The following is a 16,689-nucleotide window of genomic DNA, read 5'->3' as shown; positions in this document are numbered from 1 at the left end:
ATCAAAACTCCAGGTCTGCTCATAAGAAAATGGCAGTATCTTTCTCTCTCCCTCTGAAGCACATGTTCTGTAACTCTAAAATAAAATGAAAACTACAAATGTAAAAAGGAAGTGGGCCATAGCTCTTCCTGTTTCATTGTTTCTTTATATACTAATAGGCCATGTGGCAAACTGGAGTGAAAGCAGGAGCTTCGACTTACACGCCAAGGCGCTTTCCTTACTCATCTAGTTCTTTAGGCTTTAATCCTCCCAACGTGTGTGATTTTTCCCCAAAGTATTTCTGTATTTTCTCTTCCTCTTTAGGTCTCTCTTACCTTCTCTGTCCTCCTCTGCTTGGCTAGTTCATTTTTATACAAAGTTACTTTTAACCATTCACATTTAATTACTTAAGAGGTCTCTCAGGAAACTGATTTCACTCACTATTCTGGGACATTCTACTTTAGTTCTGTGCCTCGTATTCTAGATATCTCAGGCCAATGAAATGCTTCTTAGTTTACCGAGAAGGGACTAAAGCAGCAGTTGCCAAAAAGTAGGGGCAGGGAGGAGGAAAACTCGACTAAAGTTGAGAAGACAGGACTTAGAGAGCTGCCTCTGTCACAAGTGAACAAGCCCTGTGACAGCCTTTGAGCTTACTTTCTTTTTAGCAAAAGGGTAAGTGCACTGGCATTTGGATAGACTTGTTGTAAGCTTTCATGTTAGCAACAGCAAATGCACATTAAGTGTGTACCACCAACCAGGCACTCTTCTAATATGCATTCACTCATTCAGTCCTCACAATCGGCCTTAAGACAAGTCATAGTAATATCTTCATTTCACAGATAAAACACTGAGGCTCACAGTCACATGGGTAGAAAGTGATGGAAGATGAGATTCTTGTGGAGGTGGTTTTCCAGGGTTTGTGCTCTCCACCAGCACACAACTGTGCCACTCTGTACACTCAGCATCGAGCTGAGTGTCAGCAGAGCACCTCTACAAGAGCAGCTGACTGGGACTCAGAAGGAGAGAGAACCACTCCATGTTCTGAAAGCATTCCAATTTGAACTCCAGACGAAGAATCGAAAACTGGTAGGTGCATGTGTTCAGAGTCTGTCACACAGCCTAAAGCAGCCCTATAACGTCAGAGTAAGAACCAGGTAAACAAAATAAGACGTGTCATTCTTGTCATGTTTTGTTACCTAGACTCTCTTTTAACGCCACTGGCTGACGGCAGCAGCAGAGCTATAAAGGAAACCTGAGATGACAAAGAACAGCAGCCACAGCCTGTTGGTCCCAAGAAATGGCTGGCTCTCACTCCCCTTGATAATGACAAGCTGAAAGGTAAGCAGTTACAGCCTCAGAACTCCAGATGATTACTCTTTTGCGGGCTTGGCTGGTGTACACTCATACACGCTGGAATGGAGGGTCATCTCGTGTCCCTCTCTCTCTGAGTCAGGTTTTCAGGGTGGATAGGGAAGACCCCTATCTCCCCTCCCTGACATTTTCTTGGAGGCAGAAAACTGCAGCATCCCTCTTTTGCTCCCATGTTTCAACAAAGTTCTAAAACCCAGAAATGCCCATGCAAGTTCCCTTAAAAGTGGCTTTGATTAATGAATTACAAATTGGAACATGTACAGAATTAGTAGAAACAGCGTTTTGTTGTTGTTCAATCACTCAGTCATGTCCGACTCTTTGCGACCCCATGGACTGCAGCACACCAGGCTTTCAGGTCCTTCGCCATCTCCCAGAGTTGTTTCAAACTCATGTTCATTGAGTCAGTGATGCTGTCTAACCATCTCATCCTTGGTTGCTCCCTTCTCTTGAACAGCGTTTGGTAAAATTCAAAAGAATGGGCGACAGTCATAAAGAGGCTGGACATCAATGCCCCAATCTACTGCTGTTCCAAACCCTTCCCCCTCCCAGTTCTCGGGGAAATTTAAAGCAAATAGTTAAAGAATTTTACCAGCCCTCTCACACAAGCTAATAAGGAGAGGCATCTGCCTACCTGGCAAACATTGAAATAAACATCTGTGAAAATGTAGAAACAAATCCCCAAAAGAATACATGCACAGACACACATGTACTCAAAAGCACAATTCAGTCACACACTCTTGAGAGCTGAAGAGAACATTAAGAAAAATAAATCTTCATAATTATTCTTGAAAAGAAGTAATGAACAATACTGTCCATGCAAATGTCATAGTCATCTGTCTAATTTAGAGCATAAGATTCTCAGGCCCATAGAGGTCTCCAGTGTTACTATCCATTGGCTCCACCCATTGGCATCATCAAGGGCTTCCCAGGTAGCTCAGTGGTAAAGAACCCACCTGCCAATGCAGGAGATGAAAGAGACGTGGGTTCAGTCCTGGGGTGGGGAAGATCCCCCGTAGGCTGGCACAGCAACCCACTCCAGTATTCTTGCCTGGAGAATCCCATGGACAGAGCAGCCTGATGCGCTGCAGTCCATGGAGTCACAAAGAGTCGGACACGACTGAGCACAGCACACTCACAACCACTGGCATTATCTGGAAGAGGAAGGGCTATTCCACTCCCGTAAAGTGATACAGAAACTTCCAAAAGATTCACAGTAATAGTAGATCAAAGCTGGTAATTGCTAAGTCTGGAAGAGTTTGTTTTTGTTGGCCTTTCACGTCTGAAAACCTACAAAAACAGTGTATCCTAAAATACAAACAGCCTGATTTCCTTATAGTTCTAAGTAGAGGTTTTCAATTCTATCAGCACATCCTGTCTGCTTTGCATCCAAGTTTGTTTGTCTGTATTAAGTCATTCAACTTCTCACCCCCTATATTCGTCTAAGACCATCTTCTGCTGCCCGAAAAGATAATGAAAGAGCCCACTTGGTGCCCGCGTCTTCTCTTGTCCCCAACCATTCATTCTGCACACAGAAGCCAGAGCAGTATTTTACAATATACTCTATAGCTTCAACACCCAACACATTTCCAATGAAATCTAAACTTCTTACCAAAACGAAGATCCTGCATGTCCTGGTCCTTATCTCCATCAAATCCTTTCTCCCCCTTCCACTAAGCCTCACCAGCCAGCCTTCCTGTTCACTGTAGAAGCCAAATCTTACCCTTGCGTTTGCTGTTCCCTCTTACTGACATGTTTTTCCTATAGATCTCCACAGAGCTGATTTGTTCTGGTCATTCGAATCTTAGTGCAAATGTAGATTCCTCAGAGATTTCCTGACTACATAGTCAAAGGCATCCACTCATTCTGTCAATATTTACCAAGTGCCTAATATGGTCCAGGTACTGGATTACACACTGGGATCTACCAGACAACTAAACAAACTAAAGAGATGCTCAAACGTTTGTCAAGTAAACAAAGGAGTCATTTAAGCATCAGTGTATCTCAAGAGGACAGAAACCTTCTTTTGATTTACAGTAAGTAGGACTTTTCTAGAGGTATCATCAAGCATTTCTGACATTCTTAGAATGCCTTAGTCAACATTGTGGTCTATTTGTTCTCACTGGTAAATATTAATTAAGAAATTCTTCCTCAAAGCACACACAAGTATAAATTGAGGCTTGTCATCAGTTTCCATGTACTCCCAGATTAGTCTGATGTCTGGATAGTCTTGCCAAAAGTTCTCTGATTTCTATAGAACATCACCAGCCTTCTGGTTTGCTAATCTCATCACATAAGATGCCTTTGCTCAGAGCCAGTTGAGAGAGATCTAAATGAGGTCTGGTCACAAAGAGAGTTCCAAACTCAGCACACTTACTTTGTGGGCACCATTTATCTTCTGCCCATCGATTGCAGTTATAATTATCCCCTGCATTTTCACAGGTAAAACACTTGAAGCTGTTTGGAAATGGTGTAGCTTTAAAAAAAAATGCAAAGGGAAACAATATAGTTAAATTTTTAAAACATCAGATATGGAATAAAATTAGCAACTTTTACCAGAGCAAATAAAATTTACAAATCATTATCCTTACAATTTCTGTTTCTGTCAAGCTGGGCTTAACTGCCAGACTTTGGGGCATTTTCTTTATCCCCTTTTCTTTGAATATTTCATCTATGAATATGCACTACACAGTTCTGCAGATGATTCCACGAGCCACTTTGAAATACCCATGGTATTGTTCTTTTATAATTTGGGAATAAGTGAAGGTTGAGTGCATGGGCAAAGATGGTGGTAGTATTGGGACCAATACTTTGATATATTATTGGCCCTGAAAAGAACTGGAGTCATTAACCTGAGCTTGAATTCTGCCCTTTTGACTAAGAAGTAATTTATTATTATTACCTAAAGATCCCCATGACTTGCAGAGGTATAATAAAGGTTAAACAAGAGATTGCATGAAAGATCTCTCTTAGGATCCCTGGCATATGAAACCACATTGATTTCCATCCCTATGTAGTTGCTTTACAGCTAGGCTTAACTTCAAACAAGTAATTTCATTTGATATGTCAATTATCCCTACATTAGACATCAACCGGGAATGTAACATTTAATATCAGGATGATAGTAATTCTCAGGCCTTTGTGCTCAGGCAAGAGTGTTATAGAAACAAGAATTATGAGCTGCTGGCAGTCTGGAATGACAACTACTAGTATGTTCTTTTTGTCTTTATGCTTTCTTTTTTCTGCCTTGTATCTTGTTATTTTGATGGGCAAGAAATCAAAAGGATAAATTTGACATTTCTCTATAGATGAGAGTGTAAAGCCCTGTGTGAAACATTTAATTCTCCTACTTTTGAAGACTGAAATAAAGATCAAGGTAACCCAAACCATCCTAGTAACCTGACCCCAAGTTGGGATGATAATTAGAAAGCAGTGGGTATTTCACATACAGGGGAGGGTATTATTGATGCATAAACCAAGAGCAAACTATCAAAAGCTAAAACTCAGAGGACACAAAATTAGTTACCACAAATACATTTCAGTTTTGCCTATGCATAAAAGTGAATTAGGTAGGTAAATAAATAATGAAATCCATTTTCACCTACTAATTCAGTGCAGTTTTAAAAATACTAAAACTCATTGCTGGTAGGTGAATAGTTAATGTAAAAATTGGCACTACCTTTTTGATTTAGTAATTCCTAAAATCTGTTCTAAGGTCATTAGCCAATGGAAAATGCATTTTAAAAGATTTTCAGTGAAGCATAAACATTTAGTTTGGTTATGATTGTGTGTGTGTGTCACTGCCAGCTGTATGAGTGAAAACATTTTTTAATGTAAAACATTAAGATACTTTCAAAATCATGGAAACGTATTCAAAATACAATGTAAAGGAATAAAAGCTATTGCAAAATTAAATCTGTTAGATCTCAGTATGTCACATATTTAAAAACATATACAGAGAAAAAGCAACAGAAGGATATGCAGTTGAAAATCCTCACATAATCTTATGTCAGCCCTCCATATGTCCCTCTGCAGACCACGTAGTACTATTTACTATTGAAAAAAATCCACATATAAGTAAGTGAACCCAGGCAGTTCAAATCCATTGTGGTCCAAATGTATGCCTAATGTATACCAAAATGTAAAGAAGACCTCGCTCTGAATCTTGGGATTATGAATAAATTTTCTTATTCTACATATTTGCCAGTCTTTTGGAATTTTCTGTAATAATCAAGTATTAATTTTATATCTTTAATAATTTGCTCATCATATCTTTAATAATTTGCTCATCATAAAGTTATATCAGGCTTAAAAGGTTAAAAATTTGTCAATAATTCAGATTTTATGATAATGATGTCTATTCTAAGCTATCAAGTATACAATCACTACCAATTTAGAAATTTGTAATAAATGGTAGTTCAAGGTGTGTGGGGTGTATGTGTGTATGGCTATGTAGAATATATATGTATACACACCTACTTACTTATGACTGAATGTCCTAAATAACAAAATTCAAAGTGCAGAATGGTAACTATACAGGAGTATGAACACTCCTCATGGACGAGTATAAAGACAGTTGTTCCCAAACCTGACTGTGTAACTAAAAAGAAGAGAGGAAAAAGAGAAAGAATTTCACATCCCACCCTCCTGACTACTGACTCTCTGGAGAAGAAACCAAGGAATATGTAATTTTAAAGGCTTTTGTTGTGATTCTGATACTCTTCCAGGTTTGTGAATCACTGGCATTAACATTTCTAAAACTATAAGATATATCAGAGAAGTTTTACTTGTCTGAAGAGAGAGAAAGGAGGGGAGATTTTATACATAATTTGTGCAGAATCTTCCTACAGTCAAAATCCTTCTCCAAGGATCAGCAAAGAACACTGAATTTCCCCTGCTGAGCCATTCTTAGGGACAGTGTTCAGCAAATGATTTTAAACATGAACCCTTTTAAGACTTCAGCAGGAAGCCAAACCATCTTAAAGAAATGGAGAAAATTTCTGTCACCATGTGTCACCCTTACCCATGGAAGTAATGAAGACTTTCTGATTTATGCTTGATATAAACCAAATGTTCCAGAATCAGCAAGGTTACTATAGGGAAACAGATTTTAGTTATTCCGATCCCATGTCACGGACAACGGTGACAACCACTACTTACGGTCAAGAGGAGGCCTCACGTTATAGAAGTTGATGTTCTTGGCAAACACCCGGTTTTCAGAGAAGATAAAAGTCTGGACCACAGCTACAGTGAGGGCGTGACAGAGGAGCAGCATTCTGACCCCAGGTGTGGGGAAGTCGAACACTCATATACCTGTGGTGAAAAGAGAGGAGTTGAGTTTATCTGCGTTTTATACATCACTGTGCTGTGCTTAGTCGCTCAGTCGTGTCCTACTCTTTGCGACCCCATGGACTGTAGCCCGCCAGGCTCCTCTGCCCATGGGGATTCTCCCGGCAAGAAGAATACAGAGTGGGTTGCCATGCCCTCCTCCAGGGGATCTTCCCAACCCAGGGATCAAACCCCGGTATCCCACATTGCAGGCAATTCTTTACCAGCTGAGCCACCAGGGAAGCCCAGGAGGAGTGTTTGGCTTCTGTTTGGAAAAGCTTGATTATTTAAACGTATCCAACCATCTACTTGTTCTATAGAGCCACACCTGTGACTTAAGTGCACTCTTCCCCATCAGGTGAAAGCTAAGCCGTTGCTACCTTCTACTGGGCAGGCTCTGCAGGACACGTGCTGGCTTAGGTCCCAAGAGATGGAGCAGCAGTCCTGGCCTGCCTGCACCCCATTCCATCACTGCTCGGCCAGAGCTGGCTGGGTGACTTTGTGCTGAGTCACCTGATCTTTTAACAATCGCACTTTGGTTCAATGGGTTGCTCCACTGAAGTTGCTGAACCACCTCTCTGAAATTCCAGTCCCTGAGTCAATACTTAAAACTTGATGAATTTTGCAATTTTTTCAAAACTTGGAAGACACAATAAAAGTTGGAACAGGAGGAAGGACGGTGAGTAAAAGGGCAACCAGTTTGAGAAACAAAGCCTCTACTGGGCCCCAGAGCACACAGACACTGAGAAGAGAAATGAAAGTAACTGTGGAAGGCCGTCCCCACCTGTATCCTGTCTCACCAGGAGCAAGGGGCGTGGCCAGGAGGTTCGCAAGGGAACAGAGTAACAGTTGTTTGAAAACCACACACATAATGTTAGTTCTGGCCCACAGATACTGCTTATTGCTTTCAGCCACTTAAAGTTGACAGGGCCAAAACCCAGAGAAAGTGGTTTGCACACAGCACTCAGTAAGGTGTTTCATCTTAAGCCCATTGACTGTACCCTCTTGAAGCAGACCTGCTAGTAAGGAAACCTTCAGGAGAGATGCTCAGAGCCTGTAACATCACCAGGTTCGTTTCACAAGCGGGAGGTGTGGGCAGCAGAAAAAGGAAGTCATCTGGAGTCCAAAGACTTTGGTTCAGGTGCTGGCTCTGCCATTTATTAGCAGCCTGACCCTGGGCAAGCTCTTTAGACTCTATTAACCTCAATTTCCTCATCTGTAAAGGGGTTTAATAACACCCAGCCTGCCTACACCCTGGGTCATTGTGACCATCCAATAGAGGCTTGAGTAAGATCACATAGAACTGCGTGCATAAGAGCACTTGTAAGACAAGTTCTGTGAAAATGGTGCAATCTTAGGGTTCAAAGAAAATGGCTGAACCCGTATTCTTGCTAATTCAATAGGTCTCAGTGGGTTTAGGGAATCTTCTAAAGGAAAAAAAAAAAAGATCTCCACATAGCTAAGCATAATCCCTGACATGGATATTTTCCCTGCAGCTAAGATTAAGAATGCATAATTTCTAGGGATTTTATGCCATCTCTGAGTATACTGGTTTTGCCTAAGGGGATAATAATGCCTACCTATAAGCTGAATATTAGACAAAATGTACCCACGACATCATACCATCCCTACAGCTGGCTTCTGCCTCTGAGAGAACTAAGTCTCTAAGGAAGGACTCAGGGTGAAAAAACTTGGCAAGTTTCACAAAACAATAATGCTAAATGCTGTATACACTGCATCTCAGCTCAGTCCAAAATCAGACCTAGTGATATACAAATATGTATCTCATTCTGCCCTTGTTCATTTTCCAAAGGTCAATCACAATTGACCTTTCACAGTTACTGGGTTTCCAAATCCTATTGTTATGCTCTTTCTTAAAAAAAAAAAAAATTGAACATTTAACCAACTCTATAATTCCTTATAAACAAGTGGCTATATTGACACAATTCCACTTCTCCTATTTCTTTCTCTGAGTTGGACTATTCCATGTCTATTATAAATCTGTAGCCAAGTAATGGATACCCTCTTTGTTACATTAGTGGAGACCCTCTAAGTAGGGGAGACTAACCCCTCTTTCACAAACATGACTGTGTTCTAAGAGCAATTCACAAGTGCTCTTGTAAATAAGGTGGTGGTGGTGGTTTCGTCACTCAGTCGTCTGACTCTTTGTGACCCTATGGACTGTGGCCCCTCAGGATCCTCTGTCCATGGGATTTTCCAGGCAAGAATGCTGGAGTGGGTTGCCATTTCCTTCTCCAGGGGATCTTCCTGACCCAGGGATCAAACCATGTCTCCTGCACTGGCAGGCAGATTCTTTACCACTAAGCCACCTGGAAACCCCCTGTAATATAGAGAGAATGCATAAGATCACAGCGTTCATATTATCTATATCCAAGTCCCTTTTGCATCACTAAGTGACAACTATGGGACTTGAGACAAGTTGCTTAAGTTTCCCAAGCCTCAGCATCCCCATCTCCAGAACAGGCATAATGACAGTCCCTACTTCACAGTATGGAGGTGAGGGCTAAGTGACATCATGCAGAGAGAAATCAGCCAGTGCTGGGCACATGGTCAAAACCGTATTCATTGAGCACTTTCTATTCAGTGGTAAACAGCATTAGCTCAAGTACTTGCCTTCAAACCTACCATCTGAATAGCACCTAACAAAAGTTCCTCAACCTCTCTGTACCATAATTTTTGCATCTATAAAGTGGGAATAATAATAATATCTACCTCATAGGGGTATACAAATTTGTTCATACATATCTATCTATCTCAATACTTATGTGCTCAGCATTTTGCTAATTCTGAAGCATTTACTATTATGAACACATCACCAAGTACTTCGGAATCGCAAGTCAGAACCCCTAATTTTCCTCACGTCATCTCAGACAAAAGCCCATCCATTCAATACACCATTACTGACACCTAGTACATAACAGACATTTTCATCGCTGGATCCCCAACAAAGTCTTTGCTCTCAGGCAGTTTGCATTTTAGAGGGAGAAGACAGGCAGTACATATGGAAAAGGCCATAATTTCTGACCATTGTAAATTCTGTGGAAGGAACATGGTAAGGTGTTATGTCAGTGGACAGAAGGAAGTGTTTAACATATATGGTGAGCCCAATACGTCTGAGTAGGTGACATTTATACAGGTGAATTAAATGTTGATAAGGACATGTCCAAGCAAAGAATCAAGGGAAAAGAAACCAAGTCCTTAGATCAGAAGAAGTGTGCCTCACTGGGGGAACTCAGAAAGCAGCTAGTGTGACCAGAGCATGAGAGGAGGGGGAACAGACAAAGCCAGAGTCGGTGAGGCCAGACTACACAGGCACTTCCAGGCCATGGCAAGGATCTCAGATCCAGCCGAGTCGAGAAACTGTTCTGTTTTAGATTATCTAGTTTTGAAAACTACTCTCAAGAAAGCTTTGTCTCTGGAAAGTAGTAACTGGTCCAAAATGCCTAGTCCTATTTCTAGCTCTGGGAAGAAAGGAATACAAATAACAGTGAACACAGAGGAAGGAAGAATTCAGATATACCTCAAAGGTTCTTCTGGATAACATCAAGCATGATATGATGGCTCATGGAAGACTTAAAAACAATGGAAGGAACAACAAACCCAAGAATTAGACATGTGTTGTGCTTTCCCCTTTCCTGGAAAAAGCACTGTAGAGAATATAGTCTCATTACTATTGCCTCCACAAGGTGGGGGTTCAGGGGCAATACATGCAAAGACCCTAGCACGCAGCCTGGAACACAGCATGCCCTCAAAATGTGTCTGTGCAGTTTCTTCTAGCACAAAAGTTGATAATGGTGAAAAATAGGCCACAAGAATGTTGCTTCCATATAGACTAGATGTATTTTCCTTTCTGGTTTTAGTTAAAACAGCATAGTCTTATTCTATCAAGATCCTCTCAAACTGCAAAGGTTTTACCTGTCAGATGAGGGAAGCACCAAATAACAATATCTCATATTTTCCAGAGCATGTTTTATAATCTACTACATACTGCTTTTCCCATGGCACCTATATTTATCTCTCTTTTTCAGTGTATAGGTTTGTGTTAACATGACTGTTTTATTTTTCACAACCCAAAGACATTAGGATAATGAAAAAGCAAATGACTAAATTATAGTATCTGAAAGTAGTTTCACATTTGGAATCATTTCATGGAGACTCTGAACTAAAATTTATCTGCTGAGGCTTTGCTGAGTAGGCTCTTGTTGCAATCTTTCTTGCAGAACAAGGTTATAGCAGAATTTGTATTCTGCTCCAAAAAGGGGAAAAAAAAACCTTGAACACAAGCTAAACTAAACCATTCTGTTACTTTCTCTACGACTATCACACAGCAGAGTTCTCCATGTAGGGGAGGGGGACCTGCAAGGAACTTAAGGTTATTTGCAATATCATGTCCATACATATTTTCCCCCTGGGTTAAGACCCACACATAATGGTTAACAACAGCTGCTCTCTGACTTAGAATACAGCCATCATAATTCAGCTTCCTGTAACTTGGATGTTTTCTTACTTTGACACTAACATAGCCTCACATAGATATTAGGTACCTGGTCCACACTTCTCAAACCCACGGGTGGCTCAAAACATCCCCACCCCACCAACCCCCAACAAAGCTCATCACCATTATCCATCTTTCTCAGATAGAAGACCTGGTCAGAAACCCCTCACCTCTGATGCTGGTCTTTATTTTAGGAGTCCTCTCTTTGGAAAGTATATTCATTCTTGTTCCAGAATGCAGTGTGCTTCCTTGCCAAGAGAAGGGATTTCTGCAAGGCACATCTGTAGGGTTACAGCAGGGACAGGCAACTCTCAGGCACTCAGGGAATGGCAGGTAGCCAGATGTGTAAATTTAGGAAGCTCCATATGAGACTGGCCCACTACTGCCAGGAGTAATGGATGTACATGGCTCATGGTCCAGCAGCATGACTATTTCCCAGGTCCCAGCCATGGTCATCATCCCATCCTATATGTGGCATTTTTAAGCTTTCCTGGGGTACATGCAGGCCTCAGGAATGGCACATCCTTGACCTCAAGCTCTTCTGAGATAGGAAAAGGACCTCCATCACTTTTATATCCCCTAGGTCCACACTCAGCACATGGTAGATATTCAATAGATACATTTTGGAACAGAACGAACATCATTAGTTATGACCTATAAGGAGCACCTTCCTTAGCAAGTAAGACAGATTGTGGGCAATAAGGAGCTGGCAGGGCATCCAATGATGATAAAACCATGATGGGATCAAAAGGGGATTTGAAACCCGAGATCAGGCAGAGGTGGTAAACACCAGCACAGCTTATACAATTGCTAAAAATGAGTCAGCAAGCACCAGGCCAACCGCCACTGCCAATAAAACAAATGCAATATAGATAATTTAAGGGGAGCAGCTCTCCTAAGTCCAACATGCCTATCAAGACCTGCATTCACACCTTACCGCAAGCATCACTTATCTGCGCTAAGACACTTTAATGGCAAACCTAATGGGCCTGCCTTCCCTTGTAAAAAGAATAGAAAGCAAAGAGAAAATGCAACCTGAGTGCTGGAATTTTACTCACAGTGGAAAAGATGAAAACACTCCTCAGAAAAGGAGAAATTTGCCAGGAAACTTTACAGTCTATCACAAGGGTAGTACTACTTGTTTCCAGCTATTTGAGTTTGACCAATGGTGATATTCTGGTTCCCAAGAAATTTGGCAAGATGAATCACGGGCTATAGGTTGAGACTGCTTCAGCTGTCTTCCTTGAGGGGACCTGACCTGGGCAATGAGAGCCTGGCCCTGCAGCTCAGAGTTGACCCTCTCTGACAGATTCTCTGTTTCCAGCACCTGGATAATTCCCCTCCCCCGCAACCCAAGTTTAAAATTAATTTTAAAGATATTTAATTTAGCATTTCTATGTGCCTGAAGCAAAATACAAGAGAGAATTTTAGCTTATGCTTAGTCCATCATCTTTATCTGAAAATACAAAAATCTCCATAGAGTACTATGGATTTTACTCTTGCAAAAAACATTCAATAGGGAAAAATGGAATCATGATTTGACCTCTCTTTACAGCTTGTCCAGATCTTGAAAGCAGCATGTTTATAAGTCATACATTCATACTAGGTACTGCGCTAAGCACTTATATACAACAGTGAGTTAGAGACATGGTCCCTGTGCTGTCACACATTATTGGGGTCCAAAAGTTAACGTGAGCCACTGGTGAATTATGACTGTCAAAATTAATACAGTCATCTTTGAGGGGGAAACGATGGGCTTTAGATTCAGGAAGACCTAAAGACCCTGACTCTGGGAAAGACTGAAGGCAAAAGAAGGGGGCAGCAGAGGATGAGATGGTTAGTTAGCATCACTGACTCAATAGACATGAATCTGAGCAAACTCCAGGAGATAGTGATGGACAGGGGAGCCTGGCATGCTGCAGTCCATGGGGTCACAGAGTCAGACACAACGTAGCGACTGAACAACAACAAACAGGATAAAATTCTAGGTCTACCTTTCATAATCAGGTAACCACAGAGTTAAGAAGTACTGTCCCTTATCTTTGACAAAGGAGGCAAGAATATACAATGGATTAAAGACAATCTCTTTAACAAGTGGTGCTGGGAAATCTGGTCAACCACTTGTAAAAGAATGAAACTGGACCACTTTCTAACACCATACACAAAAATAAACTCAAAATGGATTAAAGATCTAAACGTAAGACCAAAAACTATAAAACTCCTAGAGGAGAACATAGGCAAAACACTCTCTGACATACATCACAGCAGGATCCTCTATGACCCACCTCCCAGAATATTGGAAATAAAAGCAAAAATAAACAAATGGGACCTAATTAACCTTAAAAGCTTCTGCACATCAAAGGAAACTATTAGCAAGGTGAAAAGACAGCCTTCAGAATGGGAGAAAATAATAGCAAATGAAGCAACCGACAAACAACTAATCTCAAAAATATACAAGCAACTCCTACAGCTCAACTCCAGAAAAATAAATGACCCAATCAAAAAATGGGCCAAGGAACTAAATAGACATTTCTCCAAAGAAGACATACAGATGGCTAACAAACACATGAAAAGATGCTCAACATCACTCATCATCAGAGAAATGCAAATCAAAACCACTATGAGGTACCATTTCACACCAGTCAGAATGGCTGCGATCCAAAAGTCTACAAATAATAAATGCTGGAGAGGGTGTGCAGAAAAGGGAACCCTCTTACACTGTTGGTGGGAATGCAAACTAGTACAGCCACTATGGAGAACAGTGTGGAGATTCCTTAAAAAACTGGAAATAGAACTGCCTTATGATCCAGCAATCCCACTGCTGGGCATACACACTGAGGAAACCAGAAGGGAAAGAGACGTGTGTACCCCAATGTTCATCGCAGCACTGTTTATAATAGCCAAGACATGGAAGCAACCTAGATGTCCATCAGCAGATGAATGGATAAGAAAGCTGTGGTACATATACACAATGGAGTATTACTCAGCCATTAAAAAGAATACATTTGAATCAGTTCTAATGAGGTGGATGAAACTGGAGCCTATTATACAGAGTGAAGTAAGCCAGAAGGAAAAACATAAATACAGTATACTAACGCATATATATGGAATTTAGAAAGATGGTAACAATAACCTGGTGTACGAGACAGCAAAAGAGACACTGATGTATAGAACAGTCTTATGGACTCTGTGGGAGAGGGAGAGGGTGGGAAGATTTGGGAGAATGGCAATGAAACGTGTAAAATATCATGTAGGAAACGAGTTGCCAGTCCAGGTTCGATGCACGATGCTGGATGCTTGGGGCTGGTGCACTGGGACGGCCCAGAGGGATGGTATGGGGAGGGAGGAGGGAGGAGGGTTCGGGATGGGGAACACATGTATACCTGTGGCGGATTCATTTTGATATTTGGCAAAACTAATACAATTATGTAAAGTTTAAAAATAAAATAAAATTAGAAAAAAAAAAAAAAAAAAGAAGTACTGTCCCCATTGCCAGTAAGACGAGTGAGGCTTAGAGTCAGGTGGGCAAATTTTCTAAATTGTGTGGACTGAGTGCAATAACATAGGTAATTCCTATTTTACTGAGATGATGTTCAAGACTTGTTCTCCCTCTCCTTTCCTGCCCTGAGGCTTCTTCAGACAATATTAGCAGAATAGAGATCAGATCAAGGGATATAACTGTCTAACTCCATTCCATACCAGCTGGACCAAACCTGGTACACAGTGTGGAGTTCTGGGCACTCATTTCTCAAGAAGATTCTGAAGTTCTCTCTATTGCAACCAAGTGGAAAGCTGGGATGAATGACTGCCAAGGTTCCTTCACTTCTAATATTCTATGATTTTAGGGGAAGAATATTAATGAAGACTTTTAGTTATGCCCTAAAAAGTCATAATGAAATACAATATTACCATAATATTTCAGATTCCCACTGTTCTCTTTTAAAGAAAATCTTTCAAAAAATCTCAAACACAGGATCAAAAACTCACCGAACTGAGTATCTCATTTCTAAACATAAAGGTGTGCATTTTACAGTGTTAAGATGGGAGTTGTTCCTACTACATGCATTGTGGTACAAGATACTGTCTAAAACTGTGCTAACATTAAAATCATTTCATTATGCAAACCAAATTTAAATCTAATTGTGAATTAATACAGGGCCCATAAGTATGTAATTTGGGTGAAGAAATAGTCTAATCAATTGTAAAGAAATCTTTTTAAATGGGATTCAAATTTTAAGAAATAGCTAAAAGATACTTCCAACGTAATAGCTTTTCAGCTGCATTTTTGTCCAAGATATAATTTTACATCTTTTTGAGAAGGCTTTCATGACACTGGAGAAATAAGACAGTAAGAACTCCAAATGAACAATATTTAAAAGCTTAGATGTTTAAGACTTGGAAAATGGATTCCTTTTACAAAGGATCAAGATTGGTTTATTGTGTTTCATTGAACTATTTGGACAAATGATAGAGACCTAATAAAATATGTTAATTGATTATATCTAATAGTATCCTTCACATGGGTGGAATAATTTTTACACAGTTTGCTTCCATAAGTGATTTTTAAGAGGCCGATGCCAAGTCAATTAAAGCATTAAGGTTCTCAAAATACGGTGTAAAAACCATATTGGATGAAAGGAAAAATAAAGATCCTAACCCCTTGTACAAATGGTGTTCCTCTGTTGTACGTCACGCTCTGCTCTGTACTGCCCAGGAACCAAGGGAAACATATGTGGAATACACATTCTCATGATTTGCAAACAGAAAACTCCCTAGTCCTTAATTCTCAAATTAATGGGCCCTATGCATTTTTCTACAGAAAGCACCAAAGAACATGCAGATAATGCCTGAAATTTGTTTTGAAGAGCTCAAGACACATCCCTCATTTGGCCATTTCTTTAAAGAAAAAAAGCCAAAGGCATAATATTGAGGCAATTTTATAAAGATATTTCCGCTGTCAGGCAGGCAAATGAGGGATGTTATTTTCTTTTCTGTGTAAGAGAGGTGTCTTTAAATTTGAGAGGAAGACAGAATAACTGGACAGAACCTCTTCAAGAGAGCTGCAGGCACAGAGGTGCTGGTGCTGTTAATGCGCCATGCCACCCGCAGACCTGCATGGATGTAAACCGAGTGGCAGCAGAGGCTAGGCACGGAGGACACTGTGTTTTATGTTCCCCATCCGTGCTTGCTGTACTGAACTCATGTCTTTTAATAGCCAATCAAAGTTCTCATAATAGAAATCTAGGCTGTAATGTCCAATAGCTGGCTGCTGCTGCTGCTAAGTCACTTGAGTCGTGTCTGACTCTGTGCGACCCCATAGACAGCAGCCCACCAGGCTCCCCCGTCCCTGGGATTCTCCATGCAAGAACACTGGCTAAGGACCCAATATTCTACAATTGTTGAGTAGAGGAGAACAATCCAAAATATGCCTTCTCTAACACATGGCATACAGAACTCAACTGAGAAAACTTAGCTTTCAAGGTCACTAGACATGCAAG

At 40.7% G+C, this 16,689-nt stretch overlaps 1 protein-coding gene across 6 annotated transcripts in view; it reads right to left on the bottom strand.

Annotated features, from left to right (window-relative positions):
- Positions 1–16,689, bottom strand: part of LYPD6B (LY6/PLAUR domain containing 6B) — a 236,945-nt gene that overhangs the window by 8,960 nt on the left and 211,296 nt on the right. For 5 of the 6 annotated variants that reach the window (XM_086352683.1, XM_086352692.1, XM_086352691.1 and 2 more), the window contains 2 exons: positions 6,508–6,660; positions 3,725–3,823 (listed from right to left, as the gene is read on the bottom strand). In XM_086352683.1, coding sequence (XP_086208809.1) covers positions 3,725–3,823; positions 6,508–6,622 — 214 coding nt within the window. In that variant the 5' untranslated portion in view covers positions 6,623–6,660. The remainder of the gene's footprint in view (positions 1–3,724; positions 3,824–6,507; positions 6,661–16,689) is intronic. The other variant, XM_086352698.1, reaches the window with a different exon arrangement.

The sequence above is a fragment of the Bos grunniens genome, chromosome 2 (assembly GCF_055505025.1).
Source record: "Bos grunniens cultivar Pamir isolate PY7600 chromosome 2, Bosgru_T2T1.0, whole genome shotgun sequence".
Taxonomy (NCBI): domain Eukaryota; kingdom Metazoa; phylum Chordata; class Mammalia; order Artiodactyla; family Bovidae; genus Bos; species Bos grunniens.
This window is presented reverse-complemented; position numbering and strand designations above follow the sequence as displayed.